The 16467-nt window shown below is 45.9% G+C and overlaps 1 protein-coding gene across 1 annotated transcript in view; it reads left to right on the top strand.

Moving 5' to 3' along the window:
- Positions 1-16467, top strand: part of Kif5c (kinesin family member 5C) — a 156789-nt gene that overhangs the window by 88588 nt on the left and 51734 nt on the right. Inside the window, exon 11 of the mRNA XM_050139912.1 lies at positions 7442-7590. Coding sequence (XP_049995869.1) covers positions 7442-7590 — 149 coding nt within the window. The remainder of the gene's footprint in view (positions 1-7441; positions 7591-16467) is intronic.

Here is a 16467-nt window from a genome sequence, read left to right as displayed (position 1 = left end):
GTGAGCCTGGGTTTCTTTGGGATCTGACATGTGTACAGGGCAAAACCATTTTGCATGGGGCCTGCCGTGGCACTTGGCTGATATACCCAGTGACACTCCATTGGAGGAAACTGATTTTCCCAATCCTAGCAGGCATCAATTGCAAATAGCTTCTTGGTTAGGGGTGGGACTTTATGTCCACCTCCCCTTTCCTCTGTGCCGAGACTCTGTGTGGTCTGAACCCATGCAGGGCTTGTGTGTGCAGTCACAGGCTCTGTGAACTCATCTGTCCATCAACCATGTTGTATCCGGAAGACTCCGTCTTTTGGATGCTATGTTGTTTTTGTTTTGTTTTGGCATTTTTATATGTTTTGGGGGGTTATTTTGTGGTTTTTCTTTTGAAATTATAATTACATTCATTTCTCCCTTTCCCTTTCTCCCTTCAAACTCCAGTATACCTTCCTTGTTCTCTTTCAAGGTCATGTTGTTAATGACTGTTACATAAAATCCATAAAAGTTAAAAAAAAAGAGTCTCTTGAAAAAAAAAGATTTATTTTCAATCATAATAATGATAGTCCACATCTTTAATCCCAGCTCTCAGAGGCAGACGCAGGCAAATCTCTGAACCTGAGGCCAATCTAGTTGACTTAGTGAGTTCCAGGACAGTCAGTGCTACACAGAGAGAGCCAGGATAATTTTGTGTACAGCATGCATGCCTGGTGCTGAAGAAGACCAGAAGAGGGCATTGGATCCCCTGGAACTGGAGTGACAGACGGCCGAGAGTCATCATATAGGTGCTGGGAACCGAACTTGGATCCTCTGCAGGAGCAGGAAGTGCTTTCTCTTGAGTCATTGCTCTAGCCAGGCCGGGGCTCTGATGTGGGTTTTTACCTTGTTTTGATTGCTTTTTATTTATTGGCTTTATAATTTTTTCACACAATATATGTTGATCATCTTTCCCCTTCCCCAGCTCCTCTTAGATCCCCCCACCTTCCTACCCATTCGACTTCATTCTTTGTCTCCCAAGTCCTTGAGGCCTCAACTCTACATGAAGAACTACAAGGCAACTAAGGGGCGCTGAGCATGGGACAATAGGTCTTCTCTGAGGAGATCACAACGATTGTTTATCCGACACCAAATGGTCAGCCCTGACAACATGCATGCGAATAATGTTACACAAACAGCATAGTCTGTGTTTAGAAATAGATACGTGGATTTTCTATCATGCATTCCGATTCCACTCATCTCTGCCCTTGCAACCCTTCCCCTCAAAATAAAAACAAACTCAAAAAACAAACAAAACAAAACATAGCAAAACAGAAAAGGAGAGAGAGAGAGAGAGAGAGAGAGAGAGAGAGAGAGAGAGAGAGAGAGAATCTTGCTGTGGGAGCTGTGGTGTGGCCAGCTGAGTCACATGTTTACGCTATAGTTCATCCACCATTACTTACGAGTATCCATTGCCACAAGTCATTGGGCTGCCCAAGGCCTTTGGCTTCTGCTACACCACTGATCTCACCGGGGCTTCTCCTGGACATCCTGTTGTCCTGGATCATGGAGATCCTGCTGTCGTTGGATCTGTAGGTTTGTCTCCTTCACCTGCTCCAACAGTTCACAGATGAGGTGGATGCTGGAGTGGGCCAACTCATAGCCCTGGTTCTGGGCCTGGGTGGTAGCTGGGCTGGTCAGCCCACCAGCTTTCTCTCATTGTCGCTACACAGACGAGCTCTCCAGTGCTGCCTGGGCTACCTCACCCAGCGTAGCCTACAGCAATGGGGGGCCCGTTCTCCTGCTTCAGGTCTTCAAATCTGGGTCACCCACACTCACACCACCAGGATCAAGGTGCAGGGCCCTCTCTCACAGTTGCTGTAGGGGGCATATAGGGAGGTCAGCTCTTCTGCTTTTAACCCAGTAGCCCACTTAGTTGTATAAACACACTCTAAGATCCCACTATGTAGCCTAGAGCTGTGGCGCATAGCTGGGCATGCGTGGGAGGAAAGGCTGTCAGCACAGCTAAAGGTAGGGGACCAATGATCATTGGGATTACTCAGCTCAGATATGCTGGAGTACGTGGGGGAAAGGACAGAGAGATTGCTGCTATTCCACATTGCTTTACTTCTGGTCTCTTAGGAGAAGGAGCACTGAGAACCTTTTGTTCACCCTTCAGGATTGATTCCAGCCGTCCTAGGCAGGAGAATATTTGTTCTATTAAGAAAAACCCTCTGGGCACAGAAATTTAATTTCTCTTTTAGTATTTGTGGTTTGTTCCACAGTGTGGAAATGCTTGTATCTGATGTGTTTCCTTTCCTTTTAAAAATTATATTTGGATTAATTCCTTAATAATGTCACACAATGTATTTTGATCCTATTCGCTTTCCATCCTTCCCCTAATTCTTCTCAGATCCACCCCTCACCCCCAACTCCTCCCAACTTTGTGTCCTCTTTTTTTTTTTAATAACTTGAAGGATCCAATTTGTGCTGCATACACATATATGTGTATATGTGTGTGTATATATGTACTCATATGTATCCATGGGTGGCGTATAGTAGACCTACCAGGGGCCATATCCTTGGAGAACTCAACTGTCACTCTCCAGAAGCCATCAGCTGTCAGAAGCCCCTCAGTTAATGATAGGGCCTGGCTTGCGAGGTGGGTCTCTTCTTCCGTGCTAGGATGCTGTTCTTATGCAGGTCTTGTGAAGGCAAGCAACCATAGCTGCAGTAAGCTCATGGACTCAGCAGTCTTGTCCTGTCTGGAAGACGGGTGTCTCTCATGCCGGCCCCAATCTCTTGCTCTTAGAATATTTCCACCCCCTCTTCTGTGATGGTCCTGGAACCTAAGTGTGAGGGTCATGTACTTATACCATGAGTGGGTGAGAGTGTCATAGACACACTTCGTGCTTTGACCAGTTAGGAGTCTCTGGGCCTTTGTGTTTAAATGTGTCTCACAAGGATAGAGACAGCACTACTTAAAGTATAGGCACAGGGATAGAAGTTCAGAGATCAGTTTAATACTACGTCTGTTTAGCAAAATGATAATGTAGGTCACCCCTGGGACATGTGTGCTTCCCAACCATTGGTTCTTGGCCAGATCATAGTGCCAGGTATATGTTTTCTCCTGTGGAACAGACTTCAAATTCAATCAGACATCAGTTGGTTACTCCCAGATCGTTCATGCCACCTTTGTACCAGTTGGCATATTCACAGCACTGGTCATTGTAGTGATCACAGCTGGGAAGGCTACTGATGACTTCACACCCCCAGCAGCCTACCTAGCACCTTCCTCTCCTGCAAAATGGAGCCAGCAGAAAGGAAGCTTCTTGGTCCCACTTGACCAAAGTGTGTGGTATCTTCAGCAACAGGGTCTTATCCCCAAGTTCTGGTGGCCAACCACGGTCAGCACTAGTAGCCTGTGTTGTTTTTGGAGAGGTCTCTGGGTTACCCCGACCTGCATAACTCAATGGAAGGCAGCCCATGTCTGACACTAGGCTTTGTGTTTTGCATCCTATGGCCCATAAGAAGAGAGTTAGCCTTTGTGTAGGGCAACTCCAATTAAACTCTTTTATATGAATATATGTATATACTTAGGAATCTTATAAATAGGTTTCCATATAGCTTTTCTAAACGTCCTTAGAGTTAATTATCCTTCCTCCTCTACCTTCCTCTCCCATTCAAACACAGGTGATATGGAAGGCGAGGGAGGTTTAGGTGGGAGTGTGTTGCTTTCTATATAAGTTTACTTCTGCAGCTCATTTTTATTGAATATAGCATGCATATAGCAAAATGCATAAGCTTAATGCGAACAACTTATAAGCACTTACAAATGCACACAAATATGTAACCACCTCCCACTGCCTTAGAAGCCTTCCTCTTATACCCGCTTTGTCAGTGCTATGTGCACAACAGTAGGCACCACCCCGACTTCAGTCTGCATGGATTGGAATTGCAAGCCTTTGAACCTCACATGCATAAGACCACACAGTACTGTTTTCATCCAGCCCCTTTTACGTATCATTGTATCTGAGGAACTCATTCCCAGTGTTTGGGTGTAGCAGTTTTGTGTATAGTTACATAGTATCCTATTGAATGTATTCATTGTATTGTTGGTAAGTGTTTGGGCTGCTTTCAGTTAGGGGTTCTTATCAACATTACAGGTATCTGCTTCCCGTGTCCCTATTATCTGTTAGGTGAGAATAGATATGGGTCCTAGGGTGTGGCATTTAGTTTTAGTCGGCCTTACAAACCAAGTTTCTAAAATTATAGTAACAATTTATACTCATAGTAGATGGCCAGAGGTAAAATCATTGTTCTTTCTCATGAATTAGCTCTTCTGTTGGGCATGGAAAGATATCTTGTTGCCGTTTTAATTGCATTTCCCAGTGGTTAAGGAAGTCTGGTATTCTCTTTGCAGTGTTTAATGGCACTCCTTTCAGGAACTGTCCATTCTAGTCTTTGCCTGTTTTTTCTTTTTTACTTCTTGGTTTATAGGAGTTCCTCCAGATAACTCTGTTGTCTGTATGTAGTTCATGGTCTTTTCCTATTTTATGACTTGCCTTTTAACTCTCTTAATGGTTTTTAGTGAGGGAAGTTTTAAATTTGATAGTTGATTTTTTCCTTTTATGTTGTAGTCAAGAAATCTTCATCTAACACAGGTCTTGAGCACATCCTCTGCATTTCCTTTTAGACATTTTACTGCTTTCCCTGTGATCTACCTGGGATAGGATTCTTATGCGGAACTGGAGTTTTATTGCCATAAATCAAAGGACTATGGTTCTGCTCTGTGAGTGCTTCCTGTAGATCAGATGGCAGTGGTGCACAGCTGGGTGTTGTGTGCACTTCTCGTAGATCAGATGGCAGTGGTGCACAGCTGGGTGTTGTGTGCACTTCTCGTAGATCAGATGGCAGTGGTGCACAGCTGGGTGGTGTGTGCACTTCCTATAGATCAGATGGCGGTGGTGCACAGCTGGGTGGTGTCAGGTGTTGGACTGAAGGAAAAAACATGGGTAGGTGATAAAAAAGAACAGAGGGAATGAGTGCCAGGTATTTATTTCCCTGAAGACTCATTTTGGGCTGGATTGCCCAAGACCCCAGGCCGTTATGGGTCCCACAAGCAAATTATCTCTTCTAGTTCTCTTTTTGAGGCTTCTCTCATGTCTTCTAATAATGGCGCCACATCGCCAGTGTTTCTCTGCACCCTTCCGTACTTTTGTTAATCTCTGCATATTGTGCAAGATGTGTGGGTCATCTCTGCACTGCCAAGACTCTGCTTACTCCAGAAACAGAAGAAAAAGAATGTTCGGGGCAGCTCAGAAACCAGAATCAGTTGTCCTGCAAAAACCTTGATAGGTCTGCTTAAAGAATGTACCCCTGACTAACTCTGCCTGGGGACAGCACAGGGGCTCCATCTTTTCCCCTCTGGTACCATTAGGGCCATCTGGGGACTGTTTATGACTTAAGTAGAATTGGGAGTCTTAAAGTATATCCCTCAATGACAGCAGGCATTTTAGCTATGAGTGATCTTTTTCACTTTGTGCCTTGAGTTGATCGCGGAACGGGCGCTGCTGTGCCTGTGCTTGCCTTCCAGGCCACAGCACCACCCTAGGATGCTGGGAGGCGGGGTGAGAATGGCAGACAGCAACATAGTAACATAGTAATAAAATTACTGCTCTTGAAGAATTAGAGCTGAGACAGTTCCGGAGAGAGCAGCCTCAAGCTACGGCAAATGAGAATGATCCTAATTCTTTAGTGAGTCCAACACTGAAGTGGTTTAACTCCTCTTTCAACAGTCGGGCTATTTAGTTTTTTGCTTTCAGAATTAATTTTGGAACGACATCTGTAGAACTGCGAAGGACCGTTGAGTTTCTTGCACCAAAATAGAAATCAGGTCTCGAATGTCATTTGATGACAACGGTAATTAACCTGAATCACACATCAGCCGTACTGGCAAACATGACAGCCCTAGAACTTTTTGGAGATTAAAGTGAGAATGTCAATAGCAAGTAAGAGAACATCATGTATTTTCACACGAGCTCTACCTGCCTAACAAGTAAGCAAATGGACTCCTACACGAGGAACCCACTTTTTCTAGGATGTGGCTAAACCTGTCCATTTCTGTGCCAACCTAGGTGAGCCGAGTCTTTTGTTTAATCTCACCTAGTACAGATGCTGGTGTTTGTCTTTTCTTCCCAGCTTCTCCTTTCACTAGCTGTCCAGCTGCTATGCACAGGGCTTGATACCCCCTCGGCCACGTGCCCTAGGAGATCATGAAAAACAGTGCCCGTGTTGCATGCTTGCCATGCATTATTTTTGCTAAAAACATTCTGAATTTGGAAAATACAAATGTTAAAAATCCCGAACTCTGGCTATTTTTAAACCAAGAGATGATTTGATAACAATCGGCCCTTTACTTCAGCGTGGTGATCCTCGCCTTTGATGAAGGGATCAGTAGGAAACCATGGCGTCCACCAGTCAGCCTCCCTCACTATGTGGCCCACCTGCTCTATAGCCATGTGTGGGCATGTGCCCAGCACTTTGGTTCTAGGCACCAATGACAAATCAGAGAAGTGACTGATTGTTCAGTTTTGTCACTGGCATAAGAAACCCCAAGCTCTAAGGGACTGGTGACCTTGCCCATCTGTCTTGGTATGTCTCTAGTGTTTGAGAAATGCTTATTGAATTAAATGTGAATTCTGTTTAGAAGATGAACCCAGCAGTGGTCTGTGGGATGCTTAAAGGAACATGCTGAACACTGGGATAAGCCTATAACCTTAGGGTTGAAAACAGAGGAAGTTAGACAAGACGGGACCCTGAGACACAGTTGGGATCGAAGTCCATTGGATTGAAAGCTGGCGGAATGTGAAGGAGAAAAGAACAAAATGGTTTTAGAGCCTCAAAGAGTGACAGTGTGAGGCTAGAGAGAAGGCTCAGCAGTTAAGAGTATGTCTAGTTCTGTCATGAGGACCAGTGTTCAGGCCTTAGTACTCATAAACACCCATAACGCCATCTCCCAGGGATCCAATGCCTTCTTCTGGCCTCTACGGGTGTACACACCTATACATATACTCACGGAAACGCATACACAGAAACATACACACATACTAAAAAGAAAAATTTTTTAAAAAAGCTGCTATTGACCAAGCTTTGAGGGTTGTAGGTAGATGCCACAGGAAGTCTCTGCTATCCCAGTTCATTTTTGAATATGAAGGGAAGTGGTTGGAGAGGTTAAGAGCATTGCCTGCTCTTCCAAAGGTCCTGAGTTCAATTCCTAGCAACCACATGGTGGCTCACAACTATCTGTAATGGGGTCTGGTGCCCTCTGCTGGCCTACAGGCATACACAAAGACAGAATATTGTATACATAATAAATAAATATAAAAAATATGAAGGGAATCTGGGGCTTGATTATACAAAATCAGTAAGTGCTAATGGTTGTTCCCAGAACTGATTCCTTGTGTTTTAACCCCAGAGCGAAGACCATCAAGAACACGGTGTCTGTGAACTTGGAGCTAACAGCAGAAGAATGGAAGAAGAAATATGAGAAGGAGAAAGAGAAGAACAAGGCCCTGAAGAGTGTCATCCAGCATCTGGAGATGGAGCTGAACAGGTGGAGGAATGGTGAGAATGAACGGTGCGGGGCTGAGGCAGGGGCATGCGCTGTCTCCTTTCTGTGACTGTTGCATCCTGGAAGCCTCCCAAGGAAGGCGGCGATTGTGGATCTCAAGCATTTCCCATTTCTGTGATGACAAGTGTATTATTATTTTCTTTTACTAATATGTTTTATATTCCTTGGCACCGTGCCATGTCTCGTTCCATCTTGCAGCCTATACAAGATATAGGCTATATCGTGTGTGTGTGTGTGTGTGTGTGTATGATATAGTATATGATATAGCCTATACACACCTATACAGTGGTGTGGGCAAGGTGGCCTGAGCCAATCTCTCTGTGTATGGAGGGTTTCACATGTATCGGGAGGGTATACATGTATTGGGAGGTGTGTGTGTGTGTATAGAACATGTGTGAGGGTTCATGTGTTTACACATATATGTGGAAATTAGAGAACAGCTATGGGTGTTCTACCCAGGAGGACTTTGAGACAGGGTCTAGACTAGTGGACGAGCCCCCATGGACCAGTTGTCCACACCTCCCCAGCTCTGGGATTCTGAGCGCTTGCAACCATGCCTGATTTTTTTATGTGCGTTATTGAGATGGAATTCAGGTCCTTGTGTTGAGCATCAAGCACTTGCTTGAGAGTCCAGTTCCCCAGCTGACCCGAACCTATTCCCAGTGCTCTGCTTTCTGTACGTTACTGTCCTGCATTCTCAGAGATCCTGGGTTGATGTTTACGGGACAAGATCTGAGAGTTTGTTTTGACTCAAACAGATTGCTTTGACTAAATGAAAAAAATAGGATTTGCTTCAGTCTTGCTATTTCTTTGGGGTTAAAAGTCACCTCAGACAAGTACTTGTCTTTTCTAACCTGCCTCTCTGTCAAGTTGTTCTGAGTAAAAGAGAGAAGGCTTAAGAAACCCTGTTCTAAAATGGACTCTGACAGGCCTGCTTCATGCCTAGCTTCCCCCCTTCGTGAACAGTCTCTTTGGTTTGTTCTATAGGAGAAAATACCTCAGAGAGCTGGCGTGCCACGGGTGGGTGGATAGTGGGAGAGGTGTTAGGAGTGGCTTCCAGATCCTCGGGCAGACAGATTATTTTGGTGACTTCAGCATTTTGACAGAGCTCAGAAGGTAGCGGTCTGTTTTAATCTGGGAGTAAGGCAGGTTGGAGCTGCGTGTCAGAGGATGGGAAGAGCTGGCAGTCATTTCTTCCTCAGATCCTTTGCTTCCCTAGAGTGTGTGTATTTCAGCAGCTCCTGCAGCCTGTAGTGCCCTGAGGGTGGGAGCCTGGGAGCTGCTGAACATACCTGGATGTAGCTCGCCTGCCTCTTTGCAACTGCGCAGTGAGCCGGAAGTCGATTGCTGGTGATGGTGTTTGCTGCTGCATCTTGCTGGCAAGGATTCGGTGTCAGCGGGCTGCTTCTTTAATTCAGAAGCAGTTACGTGGCAAACAAGAATTCAAGAGAGGATCAGAAATTGACCCAGTAGCCTAAATAACAGGATTTTCCTCTTTTCAGAAGCGTTTCTAGCTACACATGTGTTTCAAAAGCTGCTAAAATAATTGAATAACTCAGCACCTGTGCTGGGTGACAACTCCATGCAGATTGGCAGGGGTAGGAAAGTGGGAAGTGTAGAAAACAGGGTAGGCGGAGGCTCTGGGGAGCTTTGCTGTATTGCCGGAGTCCTTTGGGGTCAGTTCCCGGTGGGATGCCTGGGCCATTTAGTAAAGCCCTCGGTGAAGGGTTGGCCCACTGGCCTTAGAAGCGTTGTGAGTTGGGCATTTCCCATCTCTTGCCTAACATCCGGTGGCACCCTGTGGAACCTGCCCTGCCTCCTTTGCCTGGTTTCCTGCATGTCTAACATTTCTGTGGGGTCCTGTATCCCACTCTTGGCCCGGGAATATGCCATCCCTTTAACTGGTCGTCCCACTTCACCCGCATTGTACGTCTTTAAAAAGTACCATTTTCTGTGCCGATTGTTGGGAGCCTACATAAACCTTTAAGCTACATAATTTGGGGAAAGTAAGGCATAGATAGTTCAGGACTTCCTGATCTTTCGGTAGTGGTGGAAGGCCCAGGGAGAGGCAAGGCCCCGATAGTGATAGGGGAGGGCAGAGAGGAAGCGGAGATTGATGGAGCCCCACAGCCCATGGCCTTGTAACCACTGGCCGGCTGAGATGGGAGAGGTTCTGCAGACACCCTTGCTAATATTGTATTGTAGAAGAGACTTTTTTCCTTTGGAGGCAGCGGTCTTTTAAGTGCAGAGAACCTCGCCTGATAGAGACTATAGGTGGAAGTCTGTATAGGTGGAACTCTGTATAGGTGGAACTACTATAGGGGAGCGTAGTGAGGCCGAGTAAGGAGACTGGAGTGGTCCTTGAATGAAGGTGAGGAGCTGTGTCACTGATCAGCTGCGCAGCATGCGAAATGTTGGCGTGTACCACATGCATAACAAACCAGGGCCAGGTTTGTTCTCCTCTCAAGGGTTAATGGCCCCTTGGTCTCTGGGAGAGCTGTAATCCTTTTTGTGTGTGACAAAGTTTCTCTGTGTGACAGCCCTGGCTGTCCTGAACCTCACTATGTAGACCAGGCTGGCCTCTAATGCACAGAGATCCGCCTGCCTCTGTTGCCTGAGTGCTGGGATTAAGGCAAGAGTCACCAACCATCTAGTGAGAGCTATTCTTTCTTTTCTTTTCTTTTCTTTTCTTTTCTTTTCTTTTCTTTTTCTTTTTATTTATTTATTTCTTTTTTTTGGTATTTTGAGGCAGGGTTTCTCTGCAGCTTTGGAGCCTGTCCCGGAAGAGAGCTGTAATCTTAAGCCAAGTCCAGCCCCTTCCATTATCAGTGCTTCCTACACATAAAGCAAGCACTAGCGATTGCATTCAGGTCAATGGGATGTGTGAGAAAGTGTCATCCCAGAGGGGGAGTGGGCTGAAAGCCCTTCGGTGCTGTCCTGCCCTAGTCCTTGTACTTGAATCTTGAGGCTTGATAGACTTATAGAGGAAAAACTAGGGTGGAGACAGCGTCAGCTCTCTCAGCTCTAATCAGAGTGGCAGGATATTGTCGGTTCCTTTTGAAATACGGCACACGTGCATTGTGTCTAAACTGCTAGGAGGCAGCTATTTTGTTTACTTCAACATTCCTTGGGTATTGATGTCTCCACACTGAGATCCTAACACATTCTGGAATGTGTGCCTACCCCGGGATATTTCTTTTTTGCATGGTGTGCTTGTAATGCAGAAGTTTCACTACTCTATTCCAGCTGTGACAGAGTAAGGAAGACGTTGTATGTGTGTGCAGATGTGCCTGAAACCTTTGGGGCTTTCTTCACTTGCTGTCATAGAGAATGCAGGGGCAATACAAGGCGGGAGGAAATCGGGTGCCAATCAGATGCAGGCAGATGAATGAAGAAGTAAGGACACCTGTCTTACCCAGTTGGTAATGACAAGTGAAACAAGACATTGCCCAAGAAAGAGGCATTCCCAGACAAGTAGCACTGAAAAGGCATAAAATCCTAACTACCTTATCACATGCCTAGAGGCTGCTCCAAGGTCTGAATGTACCTCCACCTGGACCAATTTTCAACCTCGGACGTTTGATTGACAGTATGCATTGAAAGTTTGTGTTCTTTCCAAAGTACATGTTGAAGCCACAGTTGCCGCCGTGATGGTAATAGGAAGTGGTTTCTGTGGGAGTTGTCCTGGTTACGATTTCTACTGCTGTGATGAAACACCACAGCTGAAAGCTATGTGGGGAGGGAAGGGTTTATTGGGCTTATACTTCTGCATTGTGGTCCATCACTGAAGGAAGTCAGGGCAGGATCCTGGAGGCAGGGCTGATGCCGAGGCCATGGAGGGGAGCTGCCTACTGGATTGTTGCCATGGCTTGTTCAGCCTGCTTTCTTATACAACCCAGGACCACCAGCCCAAAGGTGGCCCCGCCCACAACAGACTTGTTTCTCCCGCATTAATTACTAATTAAGACAATAATTGAGATTAAATAAGGCCTGAAGCCAAGCTTATAGGGGCATTTTCTAAACCGAGGTTCCCATCTCTCAATTGACAAGAGTCTGTATCAAGTTGACATAAACCTAGCCAGCACGGGAGGTGATTATTTCTTGAGAATTAGTGCCTTATGTGATTCCCATGACACTGTGCTTCAAGAGATGTCGTCTGCAAACCTGGAAGAGCTCCCCCAATCTTATCCAAGGGCAGGGCTGTGTTGCCACTATGATCTCAGTCTCCCAACTTCTAAGTCATGGGAAATGGCTCTGCTGCTTAGAAGACCCCCGCCTGTGGTACTTTGTCATAGTGCTCCAAGTGACTCAGACGGCAGCCCCTTCAGCACCGCAAGCTGTGCGGTTCTCTCCTGCATACACACACGGTTGGACCTTCGTTCTCAAAGGACCTGTGACAAGGAGCATATCTCCTGCAAGTTCATTTTGGCATTGCTATTGAGGGATGCTAGCTCTGTGCACTTGTATGTGCACCTAAGGAGAGGCCACACCTTCTTGTTTGTTTTTTGTTTTTGTTGTTCTCTGTGGCCCAGGCTGGTCTAAAACTCAGATATCCACCTGCCTCTCACTCCTGAGTGCTGGGACTAAAGGTCTGCGCCACCTCTGCTTGGCCACATCGTCGTTGTTGTTGTTATTATTATTGATAATTAATTATTATTAACAAGAGAGAGTCACCTCCCTGCCATGACTTAATTCTCCAAGAAGCCAGTTTCTTGTCCTCGGTTGTAAGTAGCAGCCGTGACTGACCCTGCCCAGCTTGCACAGAAAGCCAGCCTGGGAAGAATATAAAAAACTCACAGAATCTGAAAAGCATCTGAACACGAGGCTGGAGTGGTGACGACAGGGGGACAGATTCTTCTCAGGGGTTCATTTTCCACATCGTTTTGGAGATTTGGAGGACCAGGATGGAAGTGGGGCTAATGTGCTGGGAAAGGCTTTGAGTGGCTTAGTCCCTGGGGTGAAAGGCGAGAATCCGCTCTGTGGATGGTGCTCCACCTCCACGTGGACGCCTTGACACGCGTGTTTGTGGGTGGACTTACGCTACATAAATACGTAAATGTAATTTTTAAAAGAAATCAACTGCCAGCACTGTGCTCGCACCTGGAGCTCACACGTACACCAATCACAGCTCACCTCCCAGCCTCCTAGGGGCGGAAAAGCGACGAGCCCAGGTTAAAGCCAGCTGGGCCGCAGACAGCCCCTGCCTTGAAAGGAGTCACGAGAGAGGGGACAGCGCTGTCTCTGTCTAGTCTCAACTCTGTTATTGTTTTCTCTTTTCAAAATCATGGACAAGCGAATAAAAATGTAATTTCTTAGAAAAGGGAAAAATACAAAGGGAAAATAAAACTAAAAAACAAACCCAAATTTAAAATTGAAACTTATTTTATTTTTGAGATTAATTTATTTCAGCTTTTCTACCTTCCGTCTCCTCCCTCCAGACTCCCATGCACTCCTCCTCCTTGCTCTCTCAAATTCATGGCTGATATTTTTCACTATTGTCAAAACTCTAAAAGTTTTATATTTAGTGTGTGTGTGTATGTGTGTGTACACATGCATATATGCATGTACACGCCTCACTTCCCTCTTCCCTTGTGAACGACAGAGGATAACTTTCAGGGGTTAGTACTCTCCCTCTGGGTCCCAGGGACTGAACTCGGGGGATGTGCTTGGCAACAGGCACCTTTACCTGCTAAGGTGTGTTGTTGGCTCCTAAACCAAAACGATTACAGAGGTACATGTCAAAAAAAAAAAAAAAAAAAAAACCGACAGAAGTCCAGGTGTCAGGCTGACAGGGGAAAGGCCATCTGGTATGTCTACTGCCTCTCCTGTTGAATACCAAGATATAAACTGAGTAGAGAGGGCTTTGATTTATGTCTTCTGTGGAAACTATGCTAGTAAATGCTTTCTTTTGTTTGACTTTCTGTAGATAGGATTTTGCTGTGTTGCCCAGGCTGGCTTTGACCTTTGATCCTCCTTCCTGCCTTAGCTTGCCGGAGTGCAGGAGTTTCAGGAGCGGATCACTATGCCTGTTGAGATTTGCTCTTTCAGCCTCGAGTCTGTGGGAGATGCGGGTCCACTCTTGGATGTGTGTAGGTGTGAGCTCACAGGAGTGAGCGCGTCAGTCAGGATGTCTAATTTGCTTAGTTCGCCTTTCTTCCTCCGAGAGAGCACAGCTAAACTAATTAGAATACCGACTGCTCAGCAAACCACGTGGCCTGCTCAAAAGGTCATGAATGTCAGAGGCCACAGGATCTGGTTAGCCAGTACATTAGAAAATTGCTTTAGACGGGATAAAGGGACATCAGGAGCTGCTTACAGTATTTTTAGGAACAAGGGTGAAGAATGCTATTTGTATGCAAAACAGTCTCATAAAGGAATGATTTTTTTTTTTAACTTCACATTTATGTAATGACATCTTGTAGCCAGCTGCTCCTGCCCATCTGGCAACTTGATGATTTCCTCTTAGCGTCTCCCATACAGAAGTTGCTTACCATCAGGTTTGCCACTAGGCCGGTTTAATTGGTATTAAAACAAAACACCTCGTTGGCCAGATCTACAGTGGTTCCTGGTGGAAGCTGTGAGTGACCTGCAAATCCCTGCCCCGGAGTGGCTGAGAAAATGCAATTACCTCCCTGTGTTCTCCAGAGGTTTCAAGGACTCGACGTAGGAAAAGAATAACTAGCTTGTTGCTATTTCATGTGTGAAATTTTAATGATTTCCTGGCAGTCTGGTGGTATTCCTAAAGAAAAAAAGGAACCAAATGAGCCCATTTTAGAATTTTTAACTAATAGACCTAATGAGATTTTGTTGTTGTTGGTGGTGGTGGTCTGCCATTCTCATGCCTTGAAACTGATGGATTTCCATTTTTTTGCAGAAATGTTATTTATGCTCTCTGGGGTTTTTCGTTTTATAATTAGAAGGCTCTGCAAGCTTTATAGGTATGCTCCAAGTGAATGCTCCCGTGTAAACACGAATCTTTTCCGTCCTTAAAGGTAATTACAGCTGACAATAGTAAATGCCAGGATGCTTATTTAAAGAAAGGAGGCCTTTCAGCTTAGAAAACCAGACGTTCTCCAAGGTTATAAGCTCTTCTATAGACAGCAGGTACAAGCCTCGTGGGCCGGGCTAAAAGAAATCTGCTTTTAATAAAGCAGAAGGGAAATAAAAATCGTTGCTAATCTTCACTTGGTGGTCTTTCTTCCCAACTGATTGCGGGGCGTTATCCTTCCTCGGGTTGGCTCACAGCTTCTCCTCTCTGTTTTCCATCAGTTACTCCGTAATCATCTTGTGGAGTACACTACAGTGCAGGGGATATTCTCGATTAACACGGTGAGATTGCCATGGAGACAGATTCCCTGGTGTCGGCTCTTGCCTGGTGTTGGGAATTTACAGTCCCCAGACAGTGTAGTTACCAGGGTCGCTTCTGGAAATCATTCCCAGCCTCTTTGAAGGGCGGGGGTGTTTGGAAACCCTTTGGTTCCTCTCTGGGAAGGAGCGGTGCTGCCTCTGCTTCTGCGTGTGGCTGCCTTGTTCAGCTCCATCTATCTGAATGGCTGCTGCAAAAACTAATGCCTGCCTGACCTTTAGAATATGAACTGGCGAGAGCTTGCTGTTTACATGCAGCTTGTGGGAGGTGTGGACGTGCTGATTCAGAGGAGCGCTCATGAGAAACCAGAAAGACCGCTGTGGCTTTCAAACACCGTTTTAATAATGATAAAAATAGCCCTGAAATGGACTTGCGTAGCTGGTGGTTTTTGAAAAGAGCACTGGCCACACAGGTATTTTGAATCTACTAGAAAAATTAATTCAGAATAAAAGTAAAACATAATGGGAACTGCCAAGCATCTGAAGCTGCCCCCATGCTGGGGAGCAGAGGGAGAACGGGGTGGTACTTGAGGCTGTGGTGCCAGTCGTGCCCGTGACATCCACTGTCTTTAGTAGAACGATTCGGCGAGCAAGCCGGGCTGTTTCCTCTTCTCCTTTACAAAAAGCAAACGGAGAGGCCAAGCAGGCAATGGGCCTGTGATTAATCAGGCCGTGAAAACGTGTAGTGTGGCTTCAGGACCACGCTGTAGCACTGGAGACGTGAGAGCCTAGTGATCATTTTCAGGGGGCCCATAGCAGCATCGTCATCTTGCTGGACCTCTGTAACCAGGGCGTCACCTGCGTCTCGGTAATGCTGTCGTTTGTAGATGACAGAGAAGGAAGTTTTAGGGGGAATCAGAGCTGTTACTTTTGGTTTGATCGGATCATTTGTGGGTCACAGGACTGAATCCTTGGTCCCTACAAAACAAAGCACCCATGGGTAGCCCTTAGTTCGCCTAGCCTCCAGATGCCATTGCCTGTCCGGCCATAGGAAGTGCATCTCTTCCAGATGTTTGTGGATCTTATCTCTGCCTGCAGTGACTGAGTCTGTGGATGATATGGTTATGGTTGACGGGTTTCTGGGTCCATACAGTTAAGAATCTCACCTTCAGCATGTTGAAGCAGGAAGGTTAAATTCACAGTGCCCTGGATTGCTGTGTTTCCCAAATTTTACAAGCTATTCCTGAAAAATCCAAAGTACAACTGTAGGCAGGGCATGACAAATCCCAGGTGTCGGGGGCAGAATTGGAAAGGAGGAAGAGGCTTTCCACGGTTCTGGTATGTGCTGCACATTGCTGGGCTGTCTGAGGGCACATTCTGAGTTCTCTGTGTGGTTGGAAACGGCGTTCATCCTGATCCATCCACTCACCCATCCGTCTGTCCAGCCAGCCATCCACCCATCCATCTCGCTGTTCTCATAGCCCCTGGGCTTAACAGGCTGTAGAGAATATAGATTCTTTAACTGAATAAAACCCTTCTTCACCCTAAGGTTGTTGATAAACATT

The sequence above is a fragment of the Alexandromys fortis genome, unplaced genomic scaffold, assembly GCF_014885135.2.
Source record: "Alexandromys fortis isolate MF-2015 unplaced genomic scaffold, M_Fortis_MF-2015_v1.1 scaffold_33, whole genome shotgun sequence".
NCBI classification, from domain to species: domain Eukaryota; kingdom Metazoa; phylum Chordata; class Mammalia; order Rodentia; family Cricetidae; genus Alexandromys; species Alexandromys fortis.
This window is presented reverse-complemented; position numbering and strand designations above follow the sequence as displayed.